The sequence below is a fragment of the Notolabrus celidotus genome, chromosome 18, assembly GCF_009762535.1.
Source record: "Notolabrus celidotus isolate fNotCel1 chromosome 18, fNotCel1.pri, whole genome shotgun sequence".
In the NCBI taxonomy this organism is placed as follows: domain Eukaryota; kingdom Metazoa; phylum Chordata; class Actinopteri; order Labriformes; family Labridae; genus Notolabrus; species Notolabrus celidotus.
Window position 1 is genome coordinate 26,908,324 of NC_048289.1, and position 19,093 is coordinate 26,927,416.

Genomic DNA, 19,093 nt, shown 5'->3' on the forward strand with positions numbered 1-19,093 from the left:
AAAACAAAGAATAAAAAGAGGAAAAAACAGTTTTTGGTGCACTTTTTGAGATGAAATGTGCATTATGTAGGGGGTTATTATTATATTTTTCTTGGACACAGTGTTGGTATTCACCTTTCATCATTGTTCATACGAATGCAGCCCTCAATGATCTCCTTCAGCTCTGGGACTTTGACTTTGTAGAAGCTGTCAGGTTTGATTCCCTGCAAAAACAAGCAAACAAAAAAAAGATATTCAAAAATGTTTGGGGTTTCACACTTCATCAGCAGCAATGATCTCTCTCTTATCCCTCAGCAGTACCAGCCACTCCCTGCTGCTCTGCATGTTCACGTAATCCTCTGCTTTGTGACATCTGCCACCAGCCAGCATGACATTCTGCTCTGCCATCGTGTCAACACCAGAAAAGAACAAAACCAAAGAGCTTGTAAAGGTTGAAAAAATAACCCAACACGCCAATCCTTCAACTTCTGACAGCTGGAGCTCCTATGCTGAGTTTATCTCAAAACAGAGAAGACTCTGGCAGGGCTGCTCGCTTATTGGAAATAAGGTATCATGAGAGTGTACACAGATCGCTGAAGAGCTTCCATCCCTGTAAAAACACTGATAAGAGAGCAACGAAGCAAGGTCAGAGAGATGTTTGGCCAACAGATACAAGAGAAACCAGCTTATGTGAGGTCAAAACACCCAAATACTAAGATCCACTCCATAAAGAGCTTCACTTTCTTATCACATTTAAAGGCTGACATGTCAAACAGTAACTCTGTCTCATTTGTTTTGACCACAGATCACTTACTCTTTCTGTTAAAGACAGAGGATGACACTGTGAGACAGAAGGGATGCTCTCACAGAGATGTTTTACTGTTTTGAGAGAATGCATACCAAAAGTTATGTCATAGTTTCACTGTACAGATATTCAAATAACTCAACTTTCCTCTAATAGAGGCATGCAGCCAAACGAGCTTCACTTAATCACAAACAGACAGAAAATAACAGCAGAAATAGACAGCCTTAAAAAAGATTGATAAAAAAAAGTAATAAACTAAGTCCTGATGAGTAAAAAAAAGTCATTATTATGATATAAAAAGTTATTAATGATATATGTCAGAATTAGAAGATCAAAAGTAGAAGTCATGAATATGGGATAAAAGCTTAAATATATAAGATGAAAATTTGTAACTATGAAATAAAAATACATGATCATGAAATAAAAGGGGAAAAGTTATTTTATCGTAAAAATTCAATAAAAAATACTTATTTTTTTATGAGATAGAAAGTCAGATTTATGACACAAAAAGTCAATTTAATGATCAAAAGTCATAAAAACATTAAGGAAATAAGAAGCCCAAATTATAAAAGCATTCAGATATTATATGAAATAAAAAATCATAACTATGACAAAGATCAAATAATAAGTAAATCATAAAATAATTAATAAAAAGTTAAAGTTATGACACAAAGTTTTTATTTTTATGAGATGAAAAGTCATCACTTAAATATGAAAGTTAAAAATGATGACAGAATACGTCCTTGCTTGAGTTACAAAGACATAATCATAACACAATGAGTTTTAATGATGAGGAAGAAGGCTGAAACTATGTCATTGTGAGTCACCTTTGTAATATAAAAAAACATAACCATGATATAATAAGTCAATGTTATGAGATAGCAAGTCAAAAATATGAGATAAAGTTGAATTACTTTAGAATAAAAGACTGAAATATGAGATAGAAAGTCAAATTGTGATACAGCAGGGCAGTGTGAGATAAGAAGTCATATTTAAGAGGTAGAAAGTCAAGTTTATGATACAAAGACATAAATATTATATCAACTCTTATAACTATGAGAAAAAAAGTGAAATTATGCACTAAAAATTTTAATTACTATGAGATTTTTAAAAGTAGAAGTAATGAGACAGTCATAGCTCTAAGATATTCAGTCTTTATTATGATCTAAAAAGTCAAAATTACGAGATGAAAAGTCAATGTTGTGAAATTAGAGGTTGGAATTATGTAAAATAAGTAAAATAATGAGATATATTTTTTTATGAGAAAAAGGTCACAATCATTAGATAGTAAATTATTAGTTTTTATGTACAATAATAGTTAATATTTATATTATTTATTATTATTATAGAAATATCTTATCTTTGTATCTCATGTTATAATGATTACATGTTACCTATTTTTTTTCATCATACAGGTTTAGCTTTGACCCGTTCTTACTGGTGGAAACAGATTTCCACACATCACCCCTCTGCTGAGTGCAATCACAAACTAGGATCAACCAAAAAGCTGTGGTGCAATCGTTACACTGCTGCGATCTTATCCGTAAAATGTGATTGAGAGGATATGAAAGGAGAGCACAGATGTTTCTTTGTGAAGGAAGTTCACTTCGATGTCCTCACAGTCACCTCCAGAGAAAATCAAGTTTCTCTAAATCCAAATCTAATTTTTGACTTGGCTCCTTTCCTACGATGAGCGAGGTCGAGATAAAACCCTGAGAGATAAGCTGATGTCCTCAAGACTATGTCCAGTGTAGCACATTTCAATCTCTTTAATGATCTCAGAATAACAACGTTTATTTTGGACTAATAATTCAATCAAACACTGCAGCGTCTTGAGCTTTGTTTAGCTAATTGTGCTGAGGGAATTTGACTTCTAGTTTTAAGCTCATTTTGTTTGGAATAAAGGAAAACTAATGAGACTGCATTCAGAGAGATCTAAAACAGAAGATCAGAGCAACATTTTGAGAGAGATTTAACATGATAAGTCTGTGTACACTGATTTAAATAAAGAAAATGGGTTTCCAAGTCATGTTTAAAGTCAAAATGTTCAGAAAGCGCCAACTCCAGGTTGTACAATTTTAGTATTTAATGTTTTTTTGATGAATATGTTTGAAAAATCGGGAACAAATGCAGGTTTTTGACTGTTGCACAAACAAAACAAAATATTAGAAAATGCAAATTGGTGCTCTCTGGGCCTGTTACAGCCATTTAAGGGTTTTTAAAAAAAATGTTTTTATGACTTTCAATTTTTATTTTACAAAAACAAAACAGCTTTAATATATGACCTGTTTGTTACAAATAATCCCACCCCCACCCACACACAAAACCTTAACCAAGAGGGTTCAGCAGGTGCTATCTTCTATAGTGGTTTAGCATATAAAGGAACATAAAAATAATACGATCCAATTGACATAAAAATAAAAAAACAATACAAGACCACTTCTAATTTTCGCACTTGATCTTCATTCTGGCCTGTTAATCCCATCAAGATACACGCCCCACTTCAGAAGATATTTTTCTGTTCTGTCCTGCTATCCATTTAAGGTATTTTAAAAATCCAAACACACACTGATTGATTCAGAAAATAATTATTTGTGAGTTCCGAAGTTGAACATGAGTATGAAACTCAGCAGGAGGGTTTTTAAATCTTCAAAACAGAAGTAGGAAAAGGGTCAAAGCTGTAGATTTATGTTCATCGTTTCAAAATTAGATGCTAAACTTTAACAAATAAGATTAATGCCTTGGTGGCCATGTAGTGAAAACAGGTTGCCGTTTTTCCAGAGAAACTTTGCTTTCATTCATGGATCAGTTTACGTATTTAATATAACATTTAAATAAATCATAAAAGAGGCCAAGGTCAGTCTGTTATTACCTCCTATATGAAAATGTTTCCATGAACATTCATGTGAGTCAGGACTTTCACACGTCCAGCTTTATTTCACACTCTGCAGCCTTTAAGTAGAAAATGACTTCACACAGAAGTCAGTCATATTTATAAAAAGTTACATAAAGTTTATATGTCAGTGTTAATGTTGTAAAAAATTAATTGCCACACATAAATGAGAAGGCGTCGTCTGTACTGCACATAAACACAGAAGATAAACAAATCCTGAAAGGCACAGCTAATATGACTGTTATTAAAGTATGTTGCATCATGGGTAAGTTTTCCTACTGCACATGGAACATTATTATTATGTTGTCCTGTCTGTGGAGGAGCCAGACCCACTACGACTCGTTGGCATTGTCGCTTTCTCACTTTCCAGCCGCCATCAGACTCTGTTTGCTTTGAATATGTGAGAGGGCGAGGAAGAAACAGCTTCTTCTTTGTGGAGCTGCAGACTGAGACTAAATTTCCAAAACATATAATTCTAGCATCGCCTCCTTCGGCCCACCCTGGCGTCATCGCTGTGCTTGGCACCCCCGAAAGCTTGAAATACAGAAGCTTAAAGCCTCTGTTGTAATGCTCTGCTCATAAAAACCTCACACCACTACTTCTGGTCTGTAATTCTAAGAAATCCTACTTTCTGGTATGACTTGAATCCAACATCACTAGACTGGGAATAAAGCTTTCTTCTTTCTTCAAAGGGAAATATTTCATAAAACATTTGAGCTTCTTTAAATCTGCACGAGCACTTCAGAAACAAGATGTGCAATAGGCTGCCCAAGTTTTCCAACCATGCACTATTCTATGGCGAGGGAGGAATTGCAGCAAACATCAAGATCTGAAAACGGCTTGGTACACTGGTAATCAGTGAAATTGCATCATAATTGTGGGTTGAAAACAGAGCAGTGGTCAGATTATGGTACAGCTCTACACCCAGAGCTTAAAATTGGTGAAACTAAGCCTTTAATAGACAAACTGTGGCTTCCCTTCCATGCACCCTCCTTCGTTTCCAAAGTTTGAGGAAATCCAGACACGACAGGAGATATCCCGGCTCCTCTGAGCTTAGATTCAGAGAGCAGCCAACACATGGTGACAATTACTTTAAACACAGGATCCTCCTCCTCCTCCTCCTCCTCCTCCGTCCTGTACTCACGCTGGTGACTTTGCGGTAGATCTGGGCGGCGTTTTGGCACTCAGAGTACGGGTACTCAGAGGTGGCCATCTCCAGGATGCACATTCCAAAGGCGTAGACGTCCACCGCCTCGTCGTACTTCTCCTCGTACATCTCCGGGGCCATGAACTCTGGTGTTCCTATCAGAGGGCAGAGATGCTGGTCAAGACTGGTTCTTTTTTTCACTTATGAACCAGTGAGAGAATAAAAGTCCAGTGTCAGCTCAACTCAATGCAGTCTTTACAGACACTGAGGAAAACTGTGTGCACTGGGGTTAACTGCAAAGAAAGAGTACATGTGTAGGCATTTAATGGACACTACAGTTATGTCAGTGACTGTCTTTTTGGTCATTGTGTCTCACAGCTAAAAAAGAACACTATAAAAAGTCAAATCTTACCAAGTACAGTTATCAAATGTCTAGTCAAACATTTTTACTTGACTTAATATGGGCGACTTTGATCTAACATGTACATATATGAATCTAATTCAAGTTGTTAGCAGCCATAAATAAGGACTCTGTTGATTGTAATGAGTTAAAGTATCTGTATTTTACCTTGCATCTTGTTTAACAGAACATTTTGCTTGCTGCAGTGGCATTTTCACACATTACAATCAATTAAGCCTTTATTTTTGGCTTCTAATATCTTGAAATTAGCTTTATATCTAGACTCTTCAGGTCACTGTAGCTCATATTAAGTGTAATGAGATATTTCGACCTGTAATGAGACTAATAATCTCAGTAAGATTTGAGTGTTTTGGGGTGCACAGTGTGTATTTCCTGCAGTCAATGGTCTCTAAGTCAAAACAGTTATAATTAAATTTTCTTTGATGACATTTTGGAGTACCATGGGATCATGGGAGTTGCATCTCATGTTGAGAGCTCAGCTTGCTGTGTGTCTTTAGACTGAGTATGACCATGGTGTGTCTTACTATGTTTAGATTATTGCTTTCATCTGTTTATCTTTATCATACTTGCTTTTTGTCTTATGTTTTCCATTTTTGAAATTCTATATAGTTAATCTGGATGGAACATGTGTCGGGGTTGGGGGGTTATTTGTTGTTTTGTATTTCGTATGTCATCTGTGTTTTTCTTTGTTCCAAAAAAAAGGAAAATGTACCAACCTCTAATTTAGGATGTGACTGTTTTTCTATGTGAAAATCAATAAACAAAGTTTAAAAAAAAAAAAAGAATCATGGGAGTTGCTATCATTGTAAAAAAGCCACAATTGCTGATTGAAATGTATCTGACATGACTAAAGAGGAAATCATGTTCACAGACAATGTAATGATGTACCTGTGTTTAATTATTGTTGGGAAATTAGGGATGATTTAAGTAAAGAACTTGACAAAATATGCATCATAGGTCAGATTTTTAAAAGTTTTTTAAGTACGAAAATGTTTGCACACTTGTATTTGTAGATAATCTGTTGACTTTGAGACTACAAAACAAGCTGTAAACACAATGTTATCATGTTTCATCTTTATCTTATTATCTTGACATCCCAGGAATGTTTGAAAACAGTCGCTTTGGTGCAAATCAAACAGACATTGAGCAACTGAAGTGTCCATTTAGAGTCATGTCTCTGGTGGAGTCCAATTTTCTCCCAATTTTAGCTCAATTTTGTTCTCAACCAACTCCCTGTGGTAATAATCGGCTTTTGAGCAGTTCAAATGTCTCTCTGTGTTTCTCTGCTAGTTGCTGTAGGTATAGTTCAGACTTCAGACTACAAAATCAATAGTTAAAGATTGATAATAAAAGTTTTAACATTTATCACTCTGTCTGAGTCGGAGCTGCATTTTAGACTCATGTCAAATGAAATGTGTCTTTAAACAAGAATCAAGTAACAACAAGTCTTTTTACTGCGTCTGATGGCCGACACTCCCTGTCTGTGCTGTACTTTATGAGGTGAACACGTTCACACTGAAATTAAAAGCCATCTGAGCGATCATGACGCAGGGTTTCGAACTGTTGCTGCTTGTGTTTGAGTTCAAAGAGTTCCTGTAAGGTTACAAACAGCGTAACTGCATCACAGAAGCAATTTGTGGAAACGTGCACTCACCAATGACACTTTTAGCAAAAGAGGCACTTTTGAGAGTGGCCAGCCCCAGATCTCCGATCTTGACGGATCCGGTGGGGCCGGTGATGAAGATGTTGTCACACTTGAGGTCCCGGTGGATGATGGGAGGAGTGCGTGTGTGCAGGAAGTGAAGCCCCTTCAGGATCTGACGACTCCAGCGCTGCAGCAGCTTCAGCTTCATCTCCTTGAACCTCTTCAAGTACCTGAAATAAAAAGTGGATCAGTGCTCAACAATGTAGTCTAAACAAATCAAAGAAGCAGAAGAGGAGAAAGTGCAACAAGACAATTCATCTCTTATTTTGACAGCCCAGAGGAAGTCTTAAAATGAGACATTTCCTGAGTTCTTTCCCAGAACGATGAATCCAAAGCTGAGCTCATTTCTGGTCCTCTTTCTTTTATCATTCTTAGAAATGCTGGAGCCAAATGTCAAACAGACCATAAATATCTTCATTGCTGTGGAAGACATGTAACCTTTTTTTTGAAGGGACATCCACCACTTAAGGAATGAAACCTCTTCTTAAAGATCAATCAATACATCAATCAATCTTAATTTATATAGCTTCAAGTCACAACAAATTTTATCTCAAGAGCAGGTCTAGACCGTACTCTATGTTGTATTATCAACAAAGACCCAACATCAAGACCGGAGAAGATCCAGTCCCATCTTACAGACAGGACTCAGTCTGATCTCATCTTAATCCACCATGAGCAGAGCACTTTGCAGCATTTAGCAAGTTACAATGGCAAGGACAAACTTCCTTTAACAGGCAGAAACCTCCAGCAGGACCAGACTCATGTTAGACAGACATCTGCTGAGACCAAAACAAGAAGGGACAAAACGAAAACCTTCTCACAAGGTATGGAGAGTCAGGGAAACATTAATTACAGCAGTTTCAGCAGGTAGTTGATGGAGAGACTCACGTTTTGAGCGTGCCCGACGTCATGAGTTCAGTCACCAGGAGGATGCATTTGTGGCCCTTCACCGTCGACTTCCAGGAGTCGTGGAATCGGACGATGTTGGGGTGCTGCAGACCCTTCAGCATCTCCACCTCTTCACTGAAACGCTGCCGCTCTGCCTTGGTCAGCTTAAGAGTCTGCGAAAAGGAGAAATCACAGTCATGAGTATGTTTACGCTTAGTCATAGTCTAATCTTGAGCATGTTCTTTAACCCAGTTATACCTCTATCCCCTATGCATTCATATGAGCAGCTAATATGTGTATTTAATCATTAAGCATAACCATGACTTCTTTTGTAACCATCTCTGGACCAGTTTGGTTACCTCATCACTGGAGGATGAACCTACTTTACTTTGTAGCATTCAAAGGAAACATGAGACTCTGTTGATCCCTCAGGGGAAATAGATGATCCTGATAATCAGACATGCTATGTGGTTTCACTTCAGTCAGCTCCACATCCTGTACATCTTAAGTTAGCAACTTGCTTCTTCTCAGAGGAGGAGGGGGCTTTGTTTTTGTTTTATGAGATTGAATTTTTTGTTTTTTGTAACACCGTACTGTTTCATTGGTTTCATACGCCATTAAGTTCATTGCAGTTGTGTGTGGCAAACTTCCCCCTTTGGGACAATAAAGTGAATATTATCAGATCTTAAAGAATCAGAAACATCCAATGTATCCAACACGCTTTGAGATCAGATCAGGCCGTTATCGCAGCACAGTGAGCTCAGTGATCGCAGTGGTTGGTTCTGGTGGATGCGGCTGATATCTGGCTCTGGCATGAGACTATGATCTCATCTCTGCTTTGTTTAATGTCTCTCAAAGTGAGGGAAACAGTGATCAATAAGCAGAAAACCAGGGAGATATATGATGTGCACACAGCGGTTCAGAGGCTTGAAATTTAAAATACGGCCACATTTTCTGCTCAGCTGGTTTGAGCACTAAAGATAAAAGAAGATTTTTATGGTTTGTAGATCATGATTAGGGATGAAGGGAAAGTCTTAAAGCATATTAATGGTAGATTTTCATGGTAATACAGTATCAGGACATGAAGCCAAAGGTATAAATCTACTGTTTTATTCCATTTGTGCCAGAAGGACTCAAATAACTTGTTTTTTAAAGAGGTAATAGTCGGCAGGATTGTTAGAAAGTTGGTTAAAACAAAAATGGTGACATAATTATTTAATTTAACTTTAAAAGTGATTACATTTCAGCTATTAGATTTACTGCAGAACTAGTTTATCAAGTTATATTGTTTTCAAAATATCTACAAAAGAACAGAAGTCCAACATTTTTTCTACTCAGGTAAGATGAACTAAGTTTATTGTGACAGAAGTTCAGAGTCGGTCAATTTGTCTTCTTGATTATTCAGTTTTCCTGCTATAAGAAAGATAAACGTGAGATAAGAAGACTGTACCTATTGAGTCTTACTGAGGTAATCTGTTGCAGTGTATGTTATTGCAATGATCAATTATTTTAATTTGCTGTAATATCATATTGTAAATGAAGTATTGTGATAACATCGTATTTAATGCTTGCTGATTCACACTCCTAATTATTAAGTTGGCTTTTTTCACCTCTATTTGATAGGACAGATAAAGAGGGATAGGAAATGTGGGGAGTAGAGAGTGGGGGAAGACATGCAGCACATGGTAGAGGCCGGGAGTTGAACCTGCGAGTACTGCTACAAGGCCTCTGTATATGGGCCTCAAGACGCTTTTACAAACAGAGCAGGTCTAGACCGTACTCTATGTTCTATTATTAACAAAGACCCAACACCAAGACAGGATAAGATCCAGTCCCATCTTACAGACAGGACTCAGTCTGATCTCATCTTAATCCACCATGAGCAGAGCACTTTGTAGCATTTAGCAAGTTACAGTGGCAAGGACAAACTTCCTTTAACAGGCAGAAACCTCCAGCAGGACCAGACTCAGGTTAGACAGTCATCTGCGACCACTGCTACAAGGCCTCTGTATATGGGCCACTGGCTTAGACCCCTAGGCCAACAGTGCCCCATCATTGAAGTTAAATATCAGGATCAGAGACCTGTTAAATGTGTTAAGATGCTGCAGTGTCCCAGTTTCTGAGTTCCTACAGGTTTCTAAAACAATGACCTAATATTTCATTTTCATAATCACTCCAGTGTTATACTCCTAACCTGAGATAGACACGCATAATGAAGCAGAGCAGCTGATAAAAGGGCCATGAGGTGAGTGGTTTTTTTTCTTGAGTCTGGAGCAACGGAAATTACAAACTTTTCCTTTTAAACTTTTGAGCGAATTGGATGAGAAGTCTTCAGAAACATTTAAACACTTTAATTTGAGATGCTGGTTTGTCTGCGCAGTTACAGCGTGCGCCTCATGTACAGAGTCTATAGTCACTGATTTGACTCCCAACCACGACCCTTTGCTGCATGTCATCCCTCGCTCTCTACTCTCCATGCTTCCTTCTCTCTCCAGATATCCGATAAGTAAATAAAGGAAAGATTCCAAAAATGTCTTTAAGAAAAAATCATCTGTAATTGAATGACTGCTGCGACTTCTAATGAAGGTCGCATGATACGACTGAAAGTTCCATAACTAACTAAATGGACCTTGAGGTCTGATTGTTTTGTCAACCATGGACATGTGGAGGTGTTGACAGCTGAGTTATAGAGTTTTGGTTTTGTCAGGGTTGTGTGTATGTGTGTGTGTTAGTGTGTGTGTGTGTGTGTGTGTGTGTGTGTGTGTGTGTGTGTGTGTGTGTGTGTGTGTGTGTGTGTGTGTGTGTGTGTGTGTGTGTGTGTGTGTGGTTACGTAAGAAGGTAGCAATAAACACAGTGTACAAACACACCGGCCAGAATTGATAAATCACTGTTACTCTTACTAACGAGCTCGCTGCAGGGCTGGAAACCACAGCTCCATCCGTCTGGGCGACCCTCGATTACATAACCACGTGCGTTTTCCTAAGTCGGGGGCTCTCACTTTACTAATATATGGAGGAGGTTTCCAAAATCTGTCGAGCTGAACCAAACACTGGCATCACGCTGGATGAACAAAGACATTTTTGTGCTTCCTCAAGGATGAATGGCCCGATTTAGGTGCTGCTGGAGGACCTCTGCTTGTAGTGGGTGGTGGGTGGAAAACTCCTGCCAGACTTCAGGAGCATGAATCCTGCATTCAGGCAGAATTCTGGGAAAAACGCTCTGCATATGTTTATGCTTACAATCAGCTTGACCACCACTCTCAGCTCTCTCCTTCCTCTCACTTTCTTCCCTCTGAGTGTGAGGAGGAGGTGCTGCTGCTGCTGCTGCTGCTGCCTCATCCACACGAGGCAGACTGTTTTATAGCCCTGTGCTGTCTGAAGTCACAGAAACCAAGACCCCTTATTTTTACATGCGTCAGTCAGCCGTCAAAGTGTCACATCGCGTCATTGACTCCAACATGAGGCGCTGGGTCAAAGGCAAGACACAGAGGCGACTTCTGGCGGAGTGGTTTACTCTCAGGCTGATAGTGATCGGTTTGTGGTGTGAACACTGGCTGCAGTTTATTCCTCATATGTAAGACTTCTGTCAGAAAGACTAAATGGTTTGTGGAAAATAAACAAACTGGAATTTCCTAGAAAGAGAGCAGCGACAGATTGGCCATCTGAACTTTGGTTAAATGCTACAAAATCCACACAACTTAGGGTCACTTGGACCGTGCAAATTATGGCATTGACAGTGGTTGATCAAAATAATAAAGAATAATAATGATAAGAATTTTATTTTGATCATTTTGATTAAAGGACTCCAAAGCAGGTGAGTTACTTTGTGAAATTACCATAAAGCTTGGTGTATAAGATGAACTTTAATGACCTTTTTCAACCCAAAAAGCTGTCTGCATCATAACTATTGGTGCAACCAATACACCATTAATTGGTGTTTTAGCCAGAAGATGGCACTCCAATAAGAAAGCACCCACTTCCCTGTGCAAAGCATGCCAAGAAACATAGCGATATGCATTTAAAGTAAACAGAGCTGTACTATTACGTGAAAAAAATGTTGCAGAGTGCTGGTTTGATAGAAAAGACTTTCTGTATCAAGACAATTTGCAACCAGCGAGGTTAGGGATTGCGATTCAAGGCTTATTGTCTGCAGCAGTGTGTCTGTCAATGTACCTCAGAACTATCAGTGCTACCATAGGCTTAGTTAAGCTACCGCACTGGGAGCTAGCATGACTGCAAACTCCACATCGCGAAAACAGATGGTATTCTGAAGAGCTCCACAGCTGCATAGAAACATGGATTTTGCTGAAGGCAATGAAAATCAACTTCAGGGGCACAGTTTTAAAACTTTAAGACCCCCAAACAGACTGCTTCTCATACACCGGTGTGACTGATGTTTCACCAGGCTAAAAAGAAATCAGATCTGAACATGAACTTTGAAAATAAGAACATTTTGTTGACTAGGAGTAAGTGAATTTGCAAAATAAGATCAAATCATTTATAAGATATAATTTTCCTCTCAAAACATCCATCCAGCGAGGCCTTGGCATGTGTTGTGTTAAGTGTTAACTACAGCTAACAGCACCAGCTTTACTGCTAACATCAGTTTTACTAGCTACATATACAAGGACAAATATATTCTACATTATATAGAATATCTGTGTGCAGAGATCTTTCTACTATGGCTAAATGTTGAGTTTAAAGCTCCTTTGACAAAGCAGTGTATCTCATCTCTTCGTTTATTCTGTCCTGCATGTGCAAAGGAAGTGTCTTCTAATAGAAAAATCTCATCCTGCTCTCTTTGAAATGTCAAACATGTCACTCATTGTGAATATTTGCAGAGGAAAGCGGAAACAAAGGCTGTTTCTTCAGCGTGAGAAACATGGTCTAGTCTGGATCATATAAAGTGGCAGGGGTGACGTGTTTAAAAAAACTGCATTACAGAAATAGATACCTTGTCAGTGGTGGTCTTGTTTGCTTTTGTGGGTCATAAAGGGCATCAGAGCTAATTTCAGTCTGTCTTGTGCTGTGTGTCTTGGGGGCTGAAAACTCCTCACTGGAGCTTTAAAGTCAGGATTATCATTTTGCAGCACTTACCCCTCTGTTGGTTCCTGAGTGCATGATTGTCATCGCCACACAGCAAGGACTGTAGCTGTAATCATTCTGATGTCTGAGTGTGTTTTGAGAATATTTGCATTTTACATACTGCTCTGTTCATTTTCATCTTTTTTTAAGCTGACATTTAACAGGGTCGGTGTTTTTCTTTCAAGAACTGGAGAGATTGCAAATGGTGGTGTCATTTTCTGATGCCAGTCAGTGATTGGTTAGGAGGAGAGGTCATTACTTAATAGGGCTAAAGATGTCATCAGCGCTATAAAAGGCTTTTAGATCATTCAAACGTCCATTCATCTTACTAATAACTTCAACTTTTATCTCATTTCTGCTTCAAACAGTCAATTTAACTTAATGGCCTCAAAGAAGACAAATTACACATGATGAGTTTGAGGTTTAGTCTCACTTAAGATCACTTTGACCCAAATTATGTCCTGAATGCTGCAGAGTGAGAGTGCAAGTTTGTGCATGAGCCAGGGTGAGTGAGTCAGTGGGTTTATGGGTTGATGCATCTGCATATTTGTGTATCTAAGAGCGACAACATCAGACCCCTGCGACGTGAGCTCAGTCTCCTGTGAAGAGACGCCCTGGTTGCTGCGCCGAGTCAGCGTATCATGCTTAAGCTGTGTTATTCAGGCAAGCCTCTTGGTGACATAGACTTTTCCAAAAACTGCAGGATTTACTAGAGTCTGGCATCAGTGGATGGCATGGTTGCAAAATAGTGAAATGCAAAAGAAGGCAGATGTTTGGCAACTTCAGAGGAACTCCTGGAAAAGTCGTACTCCTGCTTTGGTTACTCTTAACCACACTGTTTATAAAATTTGGGCTGATAATGTGTGATTATTTAATCATGACTCAGCAAAACCAGACTTCAATTCAAGCAAAATATAAAGAGGATTTGTTTGTTTTAAATGTCAAAAAGGTGGAAAATGAAGTCGAGATGGAATCAGAAAGTACAAATGAGCTGTTAAACTTTCAATGCTGTCATCTGATGGCACCGCAACGGGTACAGGCTAATTCCTGGCTATCAAAATAACGCCTCCTGCCAGTACAAACAAGCACTTAAAGAGTGACTAATCACAGGAATAAAAACAGGAATTCTGTCGTTGAATCATGACAGCCAACAAAAAAAGGAAAGAACCTAACAGCCATTGTTTCTTTCCCTGTTACAGATAACTGCAGCTGGTTTCACTTCATCTTAATGATATCTATCTTTGGCCAGAAGCCCTCTGGTCATTCCCAAGCGGAGGAATCCTCTGTTGACAACCGTGCAGGGCTTTTATCTTTCCATATCTCACATTTAAGTGGGTTTATGAGCCTCTCTCCTCTTTAAAAAAAGAGGCCAGAAGTCATTGCATAACTCTAGAAATGCGGGGGGGAGCAATAAAAACAAAGCATCTCTGTTTCAAAAGACAAGTGGGGTATCCGTGAAAACAGTTTGACTCAAAGGTGTGTAAAAGAGCCTGTGCTCAAAGTTTTCCTATCCTGTCGTCTCTTCCAGCTGGATGTTTTATTCTTAGCTCCTGGGAGGTGTGTACATGTGTGTGTGTGTGCGTGTGTGTTGAGTCGGGGGGTCTGCAATAGCTGAGGTTGGAAATACCTTGGCCTGGTGCCACATTAGTGGCGTTACATAAGCAGTGTTGATGGTAGAAGAGCCGCTGGTATTAAGAAGTCCCTGTCAGCGCCCTTATTATGACAACCAGGACATGAACACGACATGTGAGCCAACGTTTGCACCAAGCAGTTTGTCCTGATGTTACTCTCAGACAGAGAAAGTAAGTTACAGCAGGATTTTAATAAAACGTGCAGTCTGTGAGGACGAAGAGGCTGCGGTATCTGTAGGAATACATGGGAGGAAAGTAGGCCAAGTGAAAAATGGATCCTGTCTTTCTGTTTATAGCTTTCGGGGATGTGAGCTGAGGGTGAGAAGTGTGCAGGGTGTCAGATCCAGGCCTTAAATAGTTGCATTTATATTCAAGATGATAGACTGAAATTATTCTCTATCAACAGATCCGTCAGGTGAAAGAAAAGTTCAGTTTAGGTATTTTGTTTTGCTTCATAAGAAAAGTAAGTCAGTTGAGGAGTTTTTAACTAGTTGTGAAAAAGACTGAACTTTAAAGTGATGCCTTTTTACGACCTACAGAAGCAAACAAGACTGAGTCAATACTGTAACTTTTAATGCCTGTGACCACTTTAAGTGGGAGGTGTCAGAGTAGATGATTGACAGCACACTGAAGATACAGCCTTCTTCACTTTTACCACATCAGATGTTTACAGAGTGAACTATTTGATGGTTAAAAGACAGAATGATGGGATTACACATGTACAAGATCCACAGGGGGTGCTATAAGCAACACAAACAGAAAGTTCCTTACTGTAGCTTTAAATGTATTGATAAAGTGCTTTCCCGGACATAAGTCAAAAAGTGACATGTATAAGTAAGATACATTCACAGAAAGATAAAGCTGATGTTATTCTGATTGAGTCTTATAGTCGATATGCCCCATGAAGACACCCGGGCCCAGTGGTTCAAACGTAATCTGGTGGGATTAAAGGGACTGTATGAAACATGGATGTAGCCTGACTGACTTCACCCATTGGTTTCTGGAGAGGGGATTAGAAGCCAAATGTTTGCAATTGACATACTGAAACAGCTAACTCAACATAGACATAAGCAAAGAGGCAAGCTTAAAGCCACATGGCAAACAGATACATCACACCTGACTGTCAAGCAACTCAGCCACGCCCCTAATTATGCAACTATACGTGTACTTTGTAAACTAATTTTCCTCTAAACAAATGAGTTGTAAATAAAAAAACTGAGCTTAATGTGGATCTGGTGCTTTTGGAGCCAGCCTCAAGTGGACACTCAAGGAACTGCATTATTTTTGCACTTCTGCATTGGCTTCTTTTCACAACGCTGGAGGCTGCCATCTCTCAAATTTTGAGAATGGGTCGTTCAAAAGACTCAAAGGATTACAAATTTGGAGAGTATCAGGGAATCAAGTCTTATTTCAAACTTTGGAGTAGGATTGGGATAACTTAAAGCCAGGAGGGGGCTGTATTCAAGAAAAAAGTCACAAAACATAAAAGAGGGAAAATAAATAGAGATCCAAATCCTGATCATTTTGATCTCGGTTTCACTTTTTGTTTATCTGAAGGTTATACTCATCCTTTCTGTGGCAAATCATCCAAACCTCTTACACTGCTGGCTGAAGACCTTGTTCTTAAAAAAACAAGTTATAAATGTGTTTTTACTGATTTTCTGATAACCATCAGGCTGCTCAATATAGTTGTAAACAAAGATAATGTAAATAGAAGGAAGGAGCGTATTTACACGGACTGATTTAATCAATTACCTATTGTAAATAATTCAAAAACAAACCACAGTGCTCGTTATTGATTTGATAATGGAACAACAGGGTGCCTGATTTATGAGTTTTCAATAGTTTGTAGTAAGAATGACAGATTTAGTGCAGAAGGAGAAGATATAATCAGACGTTCTCTACACAGAAGATAATGCCTGGAAGGAAAATCTGAGAAATACTTTAGATCTTCAAGGAAAGCATCTTGTAATTGTGTAAAAGCAGCAGAGACCGTGTTGTGATATGTAAAGAAGAGGTGACACACTCCTCCATTTCTCCTGACCTAGGTTTGAACCCTTTCAGGCCTGTAAAGGTAGGCCTTCCCTTCCCTTCCTGTCATTACCTCCTTATTGAATGTGCTGTTAACAGGCCATAACTCTTATGCTCCAGATGCTAACATAGGAGCCCTGAAGATAAAGGCCAGGGTTCATAGAGACCTCTAATGACAGAAGAGGCAAGAGACGACCTGCACGGCTTCAGAATGACCACACTCCTGTCCCTCCGAGGCGGTGAGGACGGACATGCCAAGATTTAGGATTGAGGTCAAAAGCAAAGAAGGCGAAAATAAAACAATCTGACCTCACACTTCTTACACGGCTCTCTCGATTTGACTGACACACGCGTTTTACAAACACGCACGTAGGCTCTCACTCCGGTACAGTGATGCATTTAGATGTGTGCAGGTGAGAACTGAGGCGGCTCTGTGCTCCTTCCAAGGAAAAGCTGACTTGTTCTGTAAATGGAGCAGCCAGAGGGAGGTGAGCCATTAATCTCATAAGGATTGAGGTCTCAAACCGGCCTCTGACTGCGGCTCTCACTCTGACTAGCTGACCTCCTGACTCGTGGCGCCCAGCTAATTACCTACACAGGTAGAGAGAGACCTAGATGCAGGATTACACTATCTCTGGTGTGCGTCAGAGAAGAGAAGAGGCCTTTAAAAGAGACTTTTTCCATGTGGCTCTGATGCTTTTTGGAGGTTTAAAAACACTTCAAAAGTCTGACTGATGCTGGAGTTTAAAAACAAACAAGATAGTACATGAGATAAGTTTTGATTCCTTATAAGCCAACCCTTTTCCTCACAAGTCAAAAACAAAGTTTAGAACTCTTTTATCAGCGGGTGGGTTGCAGGTATTTGTGAGTTCTTGAAACACCTGCAGTGAAACGTTGAGTGCGTTTCAATCAAGAGAGGTGCGGTGCAGATTTATGCACAGCACACACAGCTGTGACTACACTGATGATTCAATCTGCATACACATGACAGGATCAGTCAGAATCTGATGTTAATGAGTGGAATGTGTGGCCCCACAGAGTCAGTCAGTTATCCTGGGGTAATAAGGACTCCACTGGGACTCAGATAATAGGGACTTAAATGGGATTCTTCTCTGGTGACTCAGACGGGAACACAGGGGACTCAATCCTTGACTTGGACTTGAGGTTTCATGCCACTACTATTACATTGTTTATATGAAGGTTTTTTTAACTTCTTCAAATCTGATCTGGCTTTGTTATTCTGCTATTATTTTAATTAACACCATCAATGTATCTTGAGTAATAGAGAAACCTTTTTAATCTGGCTTGATGGAGAACCCTTAAATCTGGAGTGATTTAAGGGTTTAGTCACAGAAGTTTTATTTATTTATTTGTAATTCAAATGTATCTATTGATTTTTTAACTTCTATTAATTTTACTGTTTTACTCCATTGATTTAAATTCTTTATTAAAATTCTTTATTTTAATATGTTAATTTGAATTATTTTTAGATCATTTTATCTAAATTATTTTATTTAAATTATTTATAATTTATTCTATTTAAATCATTTTATTTAAATTATTTTATTTAAATTATTTTTAAATTATTTTATTTAAATGATTTGTATTTTTGCCATTTATCCTTTCTTCCCTTTTTTTGTTGTGAAGCACTATGGACTGGTGCTATATAAATAAAGTTGTGTTGACTTAATATCTTTCAGTGCACATGCCCGGTCTAGCTGTAACATCCAGTATTTACACAGCTCTACGTCTCCCTTTTGATTGTCTCAGGAAATATTGCCTCACATTTTTAAGAGATACATTCTTTTAAAAGCTGAGATCTCCATCTTTAGGTCTGTTTACTTTCCTATTCATAACATCCCATAACATGCCTGGTGTTTGCTTTTAGAAACTCACTTAAACCTCTGTTAAGTTCTTCTATGAACTCCCTACAGTCCTTTAAGACGCACTTTTACTGAAATAATCCTCCTGCCTTTCAAACTGAGATTTGTGTTGCGCAATTTCAGTAACCGCTAACTTTCCCTTGCACGCTACTAGCCTTACTCTTACCTAACAGCTCTGTATCTTTGTGTTTTGGTTCACTCTTTACATGGTAGATTAAGCTAATGGACATGGCAAAGCTGCTTTTTGACGCCTAGCACAGTAAACATGTTGGAATTAGCAGGTTTATCACAGATTTATCTCAGAAGCACATAAACAATGTCTCCTTATGGACTTGAACGCAGCTTACATGTTGTGTTTGCCGACCAGTTTGACTTGTGACACCTCTGAGCCGACCTCTGAGGCGTCTCAGGTTAAAGTTAAATATAAAGCCAGAGGACGGTCTCACTCCGGTCTTATCAGAAAGGCCAGGGAGGGAAGGAAGCTTTGGAACGCTGGAGCTGGAGGGAGAGTGGATGGGGCGGTTCAGGAGAAGAGCGCGGATGAACAAACACTCTGTACTCCTCGGCAAACCCGACCGACCGCAGAGAGGATCACAAGATGCCTGAGGGAAACTGGAAGTTCAAC

At 39.0% G+C, this 19,093-nt stretch overlaps 1 protein-coding gene across 1 annotated transcript in view; it reads right to left on the minus strand.

The window, feature by feature from the left end:
- The window catches only part of wnk4a (WNK lysine deficient protein kinase 4a), a 64,614-nt gene that overhangs the window by 28,634 nt on the left and 16,887 nt on the right, over positions 1 to 19,093 (minus strand). Inside the window, exons 3-6 of the mRNA XM_034707210.1 lie at positions 7,839 to 8,011; positions 6,900 to 7,120; positions 4,822 to 4,979; positions 115 to 203 (exon numbers count right to left, since the gene is read on the minus strand). Of these exons, the coding sequence (XP_034563101.1) occupies positions 115 to 203; positions 4,822 to 4,979; positions 6,900 to 7,120; positions 7,839 to 8,011 (641 nt within the window). The remainder of the gene's footprint in view (positions 1 to 114; positions 204 to 4,821; positions 4,980 to 6,899; positions 7,121 to 7,838; positions 8,012 to 19,093) is intronic.